We start from the raw sequence: 12,787 nt of genomic DNA on the forward strand, positions 1-12,787 counted from the left end.
CATTTTAGTTGTGTGACCCTGGGCAAGTCATTTAACCCCAATTGCATAGCACTTACCACTCTTCTGTCTTCAGACTGATATTTAGAATTGATTCTAAGACAGAAGGTAAGATTTAAAAAAAAATAATGAAATGTTTTTATGCGTTAGTGAGCAAAACTGGTCTTTGATGCTGTTTAATTTCATCAGTCAAGTCACCAACATTTATTAAGTACCTATTTCTAAGGTTCATACACTGGGAGTTGCAAATGTGGATACACTGGCATTTTGTAAAATGTGCCAAAACACATATCATTGACCAAATAAATAAATGAACAAATGAATTCCATGCCTTAATTTCTAAATTTGTATCAATGACTACATTTTAAGATGAGTATGGAACAGAAAGTAATACATACCAGTCTTCTTCTTTCCTCTTCCACTGTAATCAGTAATCGGGCAAATTCTTTTAATGATTGGGCTAAAAAAGAAAGGAAAAGGATTTGTTAGTTTTCTTGTATTGGAAAAAAAAATACAGGAAAGACCTATTTCAAAAAGATTACCATCTAAAGTCCAAATGTTATGGTGGAAGAAAATATGTGATGTACAGAGAGATCTTTTCTGAGACCTTATAAGGCTCCAATTTTAGCCTATTCTTTCATCAAGAATAACATAAAAATCTTTCACAAATGTAAAGTTACTAACATTTTGATTGAAGATAGTATATGCCATAATAATAAAGTAATTCTCTCTTCATTGGCAAAATAACTCCCATCTACTGAAAATTATTAACAAAATTCTATGTCTATCCCTAACCTCTCTCCTCAGTTTCAGATTCACATTTGGAACAGTCTCCAGTCATTCTAGTCTTGCCTCAAAAATTAAACAGCCCTCTAAATGCCACAAAATCTATTAACATAATTTCTACATGTATTCTAGAATAAAATGGTCTATAGGCCCAGTACTACTCCTGCAAAACCCAGATGCTTTACCACTTTGATGATTTTGAAATTAAATTTTATTAGTTTAATATTTTAAAACTTGCTTTCACTGATATGGATTTATCTTACACCGGTGCCAATCACAATCTCTCTTATCTTCCTGCCCTATGTGATGTTTTAAAATTTAATTCATTTTTTTCACTACCTTCTTCCTTCCCATATGCCTGACTAAAAAAACAGAGAAAAAAAAATGCTGGAGACAAGTATTGCATGGTCAAGCAAAGCAAATTCCTGAATTGGCAATATCCAAAAAATAATAAGTTGTGGGCGTAGCTGGATGGTGTGATGGATTAAGAGCCAGGGATGGAGAAGGGATGTCCTAAAATCAAACCTGGCCTTTGACGCTTCCCAGCTGTGTAACCCCCCATTGCCTAGCCCTTACTGCTAGTCTACCTTAGAACCAATATACAATATTGATTCTAAGATGGAAATAAGGATTTTAAAAAATGATTCAATCTCCAACCTCAAAGGTTTCTGCATTGGGCTTTTGGAGCCATCGATGATCATCATGTTCAGAGATCTTTTCTGGTTTTAATCACTTCACTTACATCAGGTCATAGAAATCTTCAAAGACATCCTTTTTTATCATTATTATAGCACAACAGTATTACATTAAATTCACATAGCATAATTTGTTTGAACACTCTTTAATTTGATGGGAACCCCTTATTTCCAGTTTCTAGATACTACAAAAAAGGCTGCAATAACTATTTTTTGAACATGTGGATGAATCCTTTCCCTTCTCTCTTTTGGGGATGTTGGTCTAATAATTATACCTATGCATAAATCATTTCTTAATTGACAAATGGTTAGAGGATATGAACAGGAATTCTCTAATGAAAAAATTAAAAACTACCTCTAGTCACAGGAAAAATGTTCCAAATAACTATTCATTAAAGAAATACAAATTAAAGCAACTCTGAGGTACCACCTCACACCCACTAGACTGGCTAACATGAACAAAAAAGAAAATAATAAATGCTGGAGAGAACATGGAAAAACTGAGACATTAACACACTACTGGTAGAGGTGTGAACTGATCTGGAACCATAACAAAAAGACTATCAAATTGTGCATACCTTTGACCTAGCAATAACAATACTCAGTCCATATCCCAAAGAGATTAAGGATAGGGGAAAAGAAACCAACTAGACAAAAGCATTTTTAGCAGCTCTTTTTGTGGTGGCAATTGACTGGAAACCAAAGGGATGTTTGGGGAATGGCTAAACAAGTGGTATATGATTGGAATGAAATACTACAGTGCCATAAGAAATTATAAACAAAATCTCTCTCTCACACACACACACACACACACACACACAGACACACACACACGGAAAGACTTATATGAAATGTGAATGTGAATACAGATGCGAAGGGACGTGAACAGAACCAAGAAAACATTGTACACAGTAACAACAATAATGTATGATGATCAACTGTGAATGATGTAACTATTATCAGCAAGGTAAGGATTGGGACAATTCCAAGAGAATCATAACAAAAAACATAACAAACAAACAAAGAATATCCACCATTATGGAAGGAATAGATGGAATCCAAATATAAATTGAAACAGACCATTAATTACCTTTTTTCTCTAGTATATTCATATTCACTGTCTGTCTTGTTTCACAACATGATGAACATCTAAATATCTATCATATGATAATATATATGTATAATCTATATCCTATTATGCAAAGCAGGGAGGAGAGAGAATATGTATTGTGAAATATTAAAAGTTGGATATTTTAAAATGTATTTACATGTAAAACTGGAAAAAATAAATAAAATTTATAACTATACCTATGCAATTCTTAATTGTCCCTATAGTAACTATATAAAGTACCAAACCAACATGCTGGAGTCCTTCCTTTTTTTTTTCTCCTTCCCTGGGAGTCTTGGTAACATTATTGTCACTTACTCTTGCTATATACATTTGCTTTCATTTCCAGGCATACTTAATGCTTATAAAGCTGTTTATGGCAAAGAACAACTCATGAATCTGTGTTAATTAATGGCTTATAAATAATGCCTTTAATCTCTCAACTGCTTACTCATTTATCTTATTTCAGTAAATGGAAGGCATTGATTTCTTCCCATCTTCCTTGACTTCAAAGGGAGCTTCAAAATAGATATCTAATAGTGTTCCCTAAAATGATCCAAGACAAATAAGTCAGATGTTTTAATGCCTAAATATGTCCTAATTTAGATTGAAGACTCTCCCTGTTTTGTAGGGTTCTACTTTTCACCATTAGGGAAGTTATTCAAATATTCCTGGTACCAGAAAGAACGAAAGCACTTTATGCAGATATTACAATGTTACTTCTTATTTATACTTCTAGAGAGAGAAAAAAAAGAAAAGATAAAGTACTGATACAGCCATCTGAGAAAAAAAAATCACTCTTCATCATTAACAAATTATTCTGTACTGTCACAAAGATACTACAGAAATGGAAATAAATACCATCCAAGCTTAGTAAAATGCAAAATTGTTTTACCTGAACTGTGGCACACACTACTGTTTTATTCTAATTATCATGTTCCTCCCTCCCCTCATTATTGGGCTACCTACCTAAATAGAACCCCTACTTGGGCAAATACTTTAACTGCTAAATTGTAGGGGTAATTGGATACCTTAATTATTCTACAATATAAAGAAAGTTAAGAAGACAGAGAACTGAACAGTTCCAGCTAATTAAGTGGAAGACTATTTCTAGTTTGTTTGTTTTTTTTAAAGGGGTGGGAAGGGTGAGGATAAAGACCAGAACTAATATCTTAAGAGATTTTTAGATATTTGAATAGCAACTGAAATATTATTGTCCCAATAGAAACTACACAAAGACCCAAACCAACATGGTAGAGTCCTTCCATCCTTTCTTCTTTTTTTCTTCCCTTGGTGTCTTGGTAACATTATTGTCTCTTACTATTGCTATATACATTTGCCTTTGTAATTTAATGATCACAAAATTAAAATGAATTTTTCATTATAATTATTGGAGCTTATGGAGGAATAAAAATAAAATATATAATTGTTTCTCCTCTCTCTTTTTTTTAAATCATGGTTAACCAAAAATAATATCTACTCCCCTCACCTCTTCTTTCTTTGAAAACAATATTTTTACTTATCTTCTTGATACTACCAGGCATAAATCAGGCTGCAGTTACAGAGAAAGGAAATTTTTATCAAAGCAGAAAACTGAAAAAAACACCTAAGGATATGTGGAGACCAGAATCCAGTTTGCAACACAGTACACATAAATAAAGTGTCTGTTTCCAAAATCATTGATGTTAGAACCAGGATGCAAATGTACCTTCAATACTGATGGGTATTGAAATCTCAGTGTAGTTGGACCCTTTTCTAGACATACAATTGCAACTAAAGTTTTGAAATGTTACATTTCTTGATTTATAGCTTATTCTGGGACCACTAATGTGTTTATCAGATTGCACTAGGCCTTCTAACTAATCCTTTGATTTCTGTTATGGTAATTGTGACTAGAATTCAAAATGATGTAATCTTGGGGATAACATTTCTAGCCAATTGAGTCACTTCCAGAAGAAAGAAGAGAAAAAGAGAAGAACACTTGTGAATAGTAATTTCATATAGTTGATATAAAAGACCTGCTTCCTTTTTTTGTCTGTTCACTTGTTAAATTTGATTTTAATCTTTACATCTAATATATTCCATAATATTCATTGGTGGAAGGAACCAAAAAATAAATGTTTGCTTAATTAAATGTTTGTCTGTAGTAAGTGCTTTATTAGACAATGAATATAAAGATTTCTAAAAGAATTTTCCTTGACTTCAGGGAGTTTCTGGTCTAATAAGGAGCAAAGTAAACTTGGAAATACACCGGAGGATATAATGATGATGATAGCAGCTCATATTAGTATAATATCTTTCTCAGAATAAATATGAGTAGAATACTCTAGATAAGGTCAAGACTTTAGAAATCTGGCGTTCTCAAATACTATGATTCTGCATTTCATCCTTATCAGAAAATGAGAGACATATTTCTGGTTCAGTTGATCTAATTCTCAGATCATTACTTTGAGGCAAGGTGGTACAGTGGATAGAACATTAAGCCTGGAGTCAAAAAGACATGTTCAAATCTAGCCTCACTCTTAACTCAAACCTGTGAATCTTAAAACTGCTCAGACTGTACCTTAGAAGATTTGGTTAAGCAAATTCCCCTATTGTAACAATGGAGGTACTTGGTCAGAAATGTATATAGAACTTTAAAGTTACTCCACCCTACTCAGACAGTGCCTTAGGGGAAGATAGAGTTGTAAAATTCCTGATGGAACAATGAAAGTCCCTAACTCATACCTTGCAGTGAAGCCAAACCCTTAAGCTAGGTGATCTATTTTTAGATCTAATACCAAAAGGTGCTATCTACCTAAAAAGGTTAAATTAATCATTAAAAGGTCAAGCAACTTACAAAAGGCAAGCTTAACAAAAGAGGTGTGAAGTACTCAGAAGATATAATCTTCACAGAGAAGGTGAAAACTAAAGAGTAGTGAGAACTAAGAATGGGCAGTCCTGGGAAAAGGCATCTGCTGTGATTGGTAGATGTGAAAATTTAGGGGAGGTGACATAAGAGAAAATTTCTTTAAAAGGAGAATTCAGTTCAGTTTGGAGGTAGTTCAGTTCGGAAGCCAAATTGGAGCTCTGAACTCAGTTCAGGAATTCAGTGGAGGACTGGAGAAGCTTGCTTGAGATGATCTTATGGTGAGTGATAAAGACTGATTTGCTCTCCGTTAGGCTCAGGCCTAGGCCATTTGGCCTAGACTCACTCACTCACTCACTCACTCTTACTCTCTCTCTCTCTCTCTCTCTCTCTTTCTCTCTCTCTCTCTCTCTCTCTCTCTGTCTGTCTTTCTCTTTCTCTCTCTCTCTCCCCTTCTGTTAATTCCTTCATTTATATTAATTAAATCTCCATAAAACCCAGCTGACTTGGGTATTTTCATATTTGGGAATTTTCCCATGGCGACCACTTATTTTTTATCTAAATCAAGACACTAAAAATTACCTTTAGAGTTTGGCATTTACAGTTTTTAACATTCATAAACCTTACTCTGTGGTTCTGAGAAAGTAACTTAATAATAATAGCACCTACCTTGTAGGGGTGTGGTAAGGATTCAATGGAATAATATTTGAAAGGGACTTAGCAACTGGTCTACATTAGCCATTTAATATATGCTTCGCTTTCTCTTTCTTTAGTTTCTCCAAAAGAGAAAATGGAATAGAAAAGCAATCTGTTCTGGTGAAAAGCTATTCTGTTCGTCATAGAAACAATATCACTCAGGTTAAAATACATAACCCTGAATTTTCTGACTCCCACTCAATCATTTATTTGCTGGAAGAGGCTTCAGAGTTCAACACCTTCACTTGCTAAATGACGAAATCCATATAATTAAAGAAGTGAGAGCAAGTAAGAAAGGGGCAGATTCATGCTCAGATACTAAATTGATTGCTCTTCTACCATGCTGAATTTGATCCTCTTTTTTTTCAAAAACACAAATAATCCATAATCTTTCCTTTCCAGTCATTATCCTATTATATGTGCTCATTTATCAAAATAAATAGTGTCATTAAAAAATAGGGATGGGAGCAAAAGTTAGAAAATCCAGAGAGGAATTCTGGTTTTAATGTAAGCTAACAAAGCTAATAATTGTTGTTATTCAGTCATTTTTTGGTGATGTCCAACTCTTCATGACCTCATGACCTTGGGGTTTCCTTAGGAAAGATATTGGAAGTAGTTTTCCTTTTCCTTCTCTAATTCATTTTACAAAAGAAGAAAATGAGGCACTTAAGTGACTTGTCCAGAGGAAGACAAATAATAAGTATCTAAAACCATATTTGAACTCAGGAAGATGAGTCTCCCTGACTCCATGCCTGGTACTCTTATCCATCATACCACCCACCACCTAGCTGACCCTTACGGACAATGAGAGAAATCTAAAAATAAAACAAGGTTATCTCAGGATTTAGAAGGTTCTTCCATTAAGTGAGGACTGAAAACTGGGGGAAGGTAGGGAGACAATATTTTGAACAGCCATTTCAAAGGACATATTTAAGAGGGTAGAATTTGGGTGAGACTTTGGGGTAGGAAGTTTGAAAGAGATGAAAATGAGGCATCATGTGTTGGGAGAGTGGAATGGGGCTCTGACATTGCTCTTCAAAAATTCAGAGTCAATGGGATGTAAAGGATATGACAAGGTGTGAGAATGTTCACTAATGAGTGAACGGTGCCATTCTTCTACCCTCAAAGGACATGTACAACAGGGGATAACAAGTCTGAAATCAAAGGAGAGTTTCTTTTCTTTGTAATGGAGGGTCTCCACAACTTAGCTGGGAAATTGGGCTGGCAGTATAAAGCAGATGTTCTGTGCTGGAAGACCAGAAAGGCCAGCAACTTATCCATGGTATGCAATCAGATGAAGAAATCGTATATTGTTCCTCATACCAACTTCCCATGGATATATGAATTTCACATGAGGAACATGCACACTAGTATAGAAAGACATCCTGAAAGGCTCTGATATGGGAAGGCATAATTCCTTGGTGTAAAATGGGACAAAGGACTAGACCACCCAAGCCCTCAGACAGAACCAGATCAGACCTTTTCAGAGGAAAGAAGCTTTCTCCTAGGTATGGGGACTTGAGTGAAGAACCTAAAACCAGCAGAACAATTCCAAGAGGTTCATGACCAGAAAGGCTCTCCACTGTCATATAAGTAACTGACAGAGATGAATTCAGACTGAAGCATACCACTCTTCACTTCATTTCCTCCATGAATTTTTCTCTAGTGTAAGCAATATTTCTTTTTTTAACATGACAAACTTGGAAATAGGTGTTGTATAAGACATGTACAATCTGTAACATATTATCTGTCATTGTGGGGAAGGAGGAATAAGGAGGAGGGAGAGAATATAGATCAAAAATATCAAAACAATTATTTAAAATTATATTGGCATGTAATCTAAAAAATGTATACATATACATATGTATATATCTCTGTATACCCAAATCTAGTGTCAGGATGTGGGAACGAGAACATGTTCTAATAGCCCTTTTTTCAAGAGGAATTACTTCTATAAAAAAACAATTAGAAGTTAATCAATTATACACTAAGGTCAGAAATCCAATTTCCTAGTGAAAGTGATGAAAAGAACAAATAAACAATTCAGATGCTGCTCTGGAGAGCCTTATTGGAACTTAGTTTTACTAAGACAACAGTGACTGCTAGTCCCAGAAGAACAGACAAGAAAGTGTACATGAATCTTTTGGTCTAAGGCACAGATATGATCAAGAAAGAGTTCCATGTGTGTGCCCAGAAAAGGAGAGGCTTGGAAAAGGATGGACCTATAATAACAGTTAATATTTATAAAACATTTACTATGAGTCAGACACTGTGCTAAGCACTTTATAATCCTTATCTCATTTGATCCTCAAAACAACCTTGGGAGACAGGTGCTATTATCTTAATTTTTACAGAGAGAGAAACCAAGGTTAAGTGTTTGTTTTTTTATTAATTTACTAAGGATCACACATGTATTAAGCATCTTGGGCCAAATTAGAGGGCAGGATCAGTGTGCCTGCTCCTCCTGTTTTACATATAAAACTCAAAGGCAACAATGACACATATTTTTAAATAATTTACAAATTTAAAAATGTATATGTGAATGGTTCAATGCAATACATTGTTGAAAATTTACTTGTCACTGCTGAAATAGCAAGCTGAGAGATCACCTCTTTTAGATGGGAACATGAAGTTTCATCTGTCTGCCTGAAGAATGTCTGCTAATATATTATATATTGGAACATGAGCCTGATTGCATATGACTATGAGCTGTCTAAAGGCAGCCCTGTGTAGTTTCATTTAACACACGTTTTTACTTAGTTCCTACCATGTCCAGAAACTTTTAGCCCAATGTTAGCCCATCAAGATCTTTTCTGGATTCTAATTCTATTGTCCAGGGTTAGCTATTTCTTCCAATTTAGTGTCATCTGAAAATTTACTAAGTATGTCATCTTTAATTTTATCTAAGTTAACAATAAAAATGTTAAAAGTACGAGACCATGCACAGATTCCTTGGGGTATTACATAGTTCTGTCAAACTGACATCAAACCATTAATAACTGCTCAGTCTGGTCATTTAATCAGCTCTAAATCCATCTAATTTTCTTACTGTCTAGATCTAGATCATATTTCACAATAAAACTAGAAACCTATATCAAAAGTTTCATTTAAATATGCCATTAATAAATTATATTCAGAGCAACTCTCTCCTTTACACTACTTAAATTTCATGTCAAAAACAAAATACAGTGCAACATGATTTGCTTTTGATGAAATTTTACTGGTATTTGCTGACTCCTTTTCTATATGTTCACTAACAATCTCCTTGATGATCTATATAGAATTTCCTCAAGAATCAAAGTCACATTCATAAGCTTATACTTTGAAGACACTGTTTTCTTCATTTAAAAAAAATATGAAATATTTTCTCCTCCAATCCTGAAGTAGTTATCCCATATTCCATGATCATTCTAGTATCATTGCCAGTAGATTAGCAATAACATCCTCACTTCTTTCGGGAACCAAGGCCAGGTGATTTAAATTCATCAAGGGCAACTAGGTACTCTCTTATGATCACTCTACTTATCTTGGGAATCAACTTCCTATTATTAAAATTTGTTCTGTCATTTTCAGTTCAAAGGTCATTCTCTTTGGCAGAGAAAACAGAAGCAAAGTAAGAAATGAGCAGCTCTGCTTTCTCTCTGTTGACAGTTATCATCTCATCTACTCTAAGCAAAATTCTTATCCCTTCTTTGATCCTCTTTTTGCTCCCCAAGTAACTAAAAAACAAACAAAAAACAATGTTAAAAGAAAAAAAAAACACCCTTTCTTGTTGACCTTAGCTTTTCTTAGGAGAATTAGCTCATTTTCAGGTTTTATATCTCTGACTTGGCTTTTCCAAGAACAAATATTCATTCTCTGAGGTTGTTAGCTGCATTTTCTTTGTTTCCTTCATTGTATATAAACATTTGAGGTTAAGGGTCTTATTATTCATCTCTTTCTTGGATTTTTTCTCCAAAGAAATTCTAGGTGTCTCAACATTTATTCCTCTTCCTTCACTGGAACTACTCTCAGAAGTATTAACCTGGAGGAATATGGATAGGCAGCCTTCTTCCTCCCCCATGCTTTTAGTTTAATTTTCTGTCGATTAGATTTTCAAGACACTCAACCAATACATTCTTATCAGCCTTTATTAGATGAGTTCCATCTCTGGCCAAGAATCTGTCATCTCTAGGTTTTAAATCTGGACGTCTAAACCAGCATCATATATTCACTTCCCAAATGCTTTTATTTTCCTCTACACTCTTTGCCTTCTATCAAGTGAAGAAAAGAGTCTTTGCCCCAGGCCCCTTCCCTATACTCTACATATTGTATGTGTATATATAATATATATGTATATATATTATATATACACACATACACACATGCATACAAAACAAGTCCATTAATGTGAATTTTTTGAGGGCAGGGACAGTCTTTTACCTCTCTTTGTATCCTATGGGGTTAGCATGGTGCCAGGCACTTATAGTAAGAAGTTAACAAATGTTTGATGACTAACTAAACTATTTGGTTCAATTCCTTACCCAATACTTCATAATTGTTGATAATACTTATTAGGTCCCTTCTGGCACTTACTTTCTCTCCCTGTAGGCTTTAGGATTTTTTCATTTTGACAATAAAAACATGTCTAAGGTCCTATCCAATTCTAAATCTATGATTTTATATTGCACAAGGCATAAAAAAAAGCCTTTCAGTAGTCAAAATAGATACAAGAGCCACAAGTACAAAACCATGAACATTGTAAATATTTTTAAAGGGAGAACTCAATCAGCATCTATTTATTCTTTCCTTGGACATAAATCTAATAAGCTTATCTATATATAAGAGCCAAAAGCTACCATTCAAAATATACTGCCTTTTTATACTATTTTGCTGGTCTCATTAATTAGACAAATCCAAAGTCATGGTGAAAACTTCTGAATATTATTAGTAAAATAAACAAATTTACTTTACCATTGTGAAGCTTAAAGTAGTTGACTGCTTCTCTGATGGCTAGTAAATTAAATAATAAAATTTAAAAAGTGTCCTGACAGCTGGATGGACTCTTCTCCTTCCAAACACATGGTTGATTTGGGCCAGGTAATTTAAATTCAACAAGAGTAACTGGTACTCTTATGACTTCCCTCCTTCTCTCGGGTAATATCTTTCTGTTGGCCATGTTTGTTCTGTTACTTCTAGTTCAAAGGTCCAGAAGATGCAGACCCAGAAACAAACTCTGCCATCATGTGTAGAAAAGTGAAATTAAATTTGGCATCCTTTTGGATAACCTTTTCATGACAGCAGTAGCTTACACTGTGATCACTTTGGTATTCATAAGGCTAAAATATGTATCATAGAACTTCTCTTCTATTGGCAGGAGTCAATAAAATGATATCTCACCAATTCCAATTTTAATAGGATATAGAAGGTGTGTTATGAGAACCAAAGGAGTCCCAGGACATCTTCCAAAAGTATTTAAAACTTTAACTCACAAAATCAATCTGAACCATAATTAATTTCACTAACTGTAATCCTCTATCCCAAAGAATTGAGGAAAATATATCATCTTCTATGATATCGAATTGTTTTTCCATCTGTTTCCTATCTGGCTGTTTTTGTAAAAGATTGGGTAAGACAATGCTTAATCAGAGAAAAAGAATGATTTCTAAGATTTTTTTCACATACAAGAAATTGTACATCTTGCTATTATTTAAACTGAGATTTCTCATTGTAAAAATAAGTCTCCAGCTGTTCTTGCTGGGATTTTACCAAATGAAAATAAATTTAATGCACGTTTGTTCTTCTTTTTAAGCCTATTTTTTCATGGAGATAACTTTTTATATGTAGTTATATTTGTTTTGAAATGCCAAAAGACCAATGCTATGAAGAAGTATGAACTTTTAAAGTGGCAAGCCAAGAAAACAGGTTCAGAATTTGCACTTTTGAGTGTAGATGGCTAAATGATTTAATGCCAGAATCACATCTACTGAAAATATCATATAGACATCAGATTTAGAATTACACCCCAAGTCATTTTTGGTTTATGCTATAATAAATATCAAATGAAGGTTTAAGAAGGTTTCTAGGAGTAATTCACATAGCCAACCCTAGAAAATAGTTATAAAAATAAGTATTTAGTACTTTAATTTTTGGTATTTTATGAATCCAAGTTCTCTAAATGCTCTAACACAAAAATGACACTGAAATAACTTAATGAAACCTTGGAATACTGCATTACCTCTTTCCTTGGGAAATGATAGATTCTAGAACTGTTAAAGGCCTTAATGTGGGTCACATAATACAGTGATGCCAAACTTGAATAGTTACAAGAACAACCATTTCTAAACCAGACATAAAGATTCGTATGAGCCACATATTGACTTAGAAAACTGCATACTAACATTGTCCATGTACTTTTGCATTTTTTTTATTTCCCAATTATTATTTTATTTCCCAATTACACTTTAATCTAGTTCAGGCTATAGGAAGAATGCTTAACATCTCTGATCTAATCCAACTATTTTATGTTAGTTACAAATGAGAAAACTTGGTGCCAGTTCAAATAGCTTATCTAGGTACAAACAATACGAAAATAACAGAACCAAGATCCAAACTAAAGTTCTGACTCCAAATGTAAACTGCCCAAAATTTGATATGCAACTAAACAAGTAGTCACAT

The 12,787-nt window shown here is 33.9% G+C and overlaps 1 protein-coding gene across 1 annotated transcript in view; it reads right to left on the reverse strand.

Moving 5' to 3' along the window:
- ARHGAP42 (Rho GTPase activating protein 42) overlaps positions 1-12,787 on the reverse strand; it is a 400,535-nt gene that overhangs the window by 256,349 nt on the left and 131,399 nt on the right. Inside the window, exon 3 of the mRNA XM_001365340.5 lies at positions 396-457. Within this exon, the coding sequence (XP_001365377.2) occupies positions 396-457 (62 nt within the window). The remainder of the gene's footprint in view (positions 1-395; positions 458-12,787) is intronic.

Source organism: Monodelphis domestica, chromosome 4 (assembly GCF_027887165.1).
Source record: "Monodelphis domestica isolate mMonDom1 chromosome 4, mMonDom1.pri, whole genome shotgun sequence".
In the NCBI taxonomy this organism is placed as follows: domain Eukaryota; kingdom Metazoa; phylum Chordata; class Mammalia; order Didelphimorphia; family Didelphidae; genus Monodelphis; species Monodelphis domestica.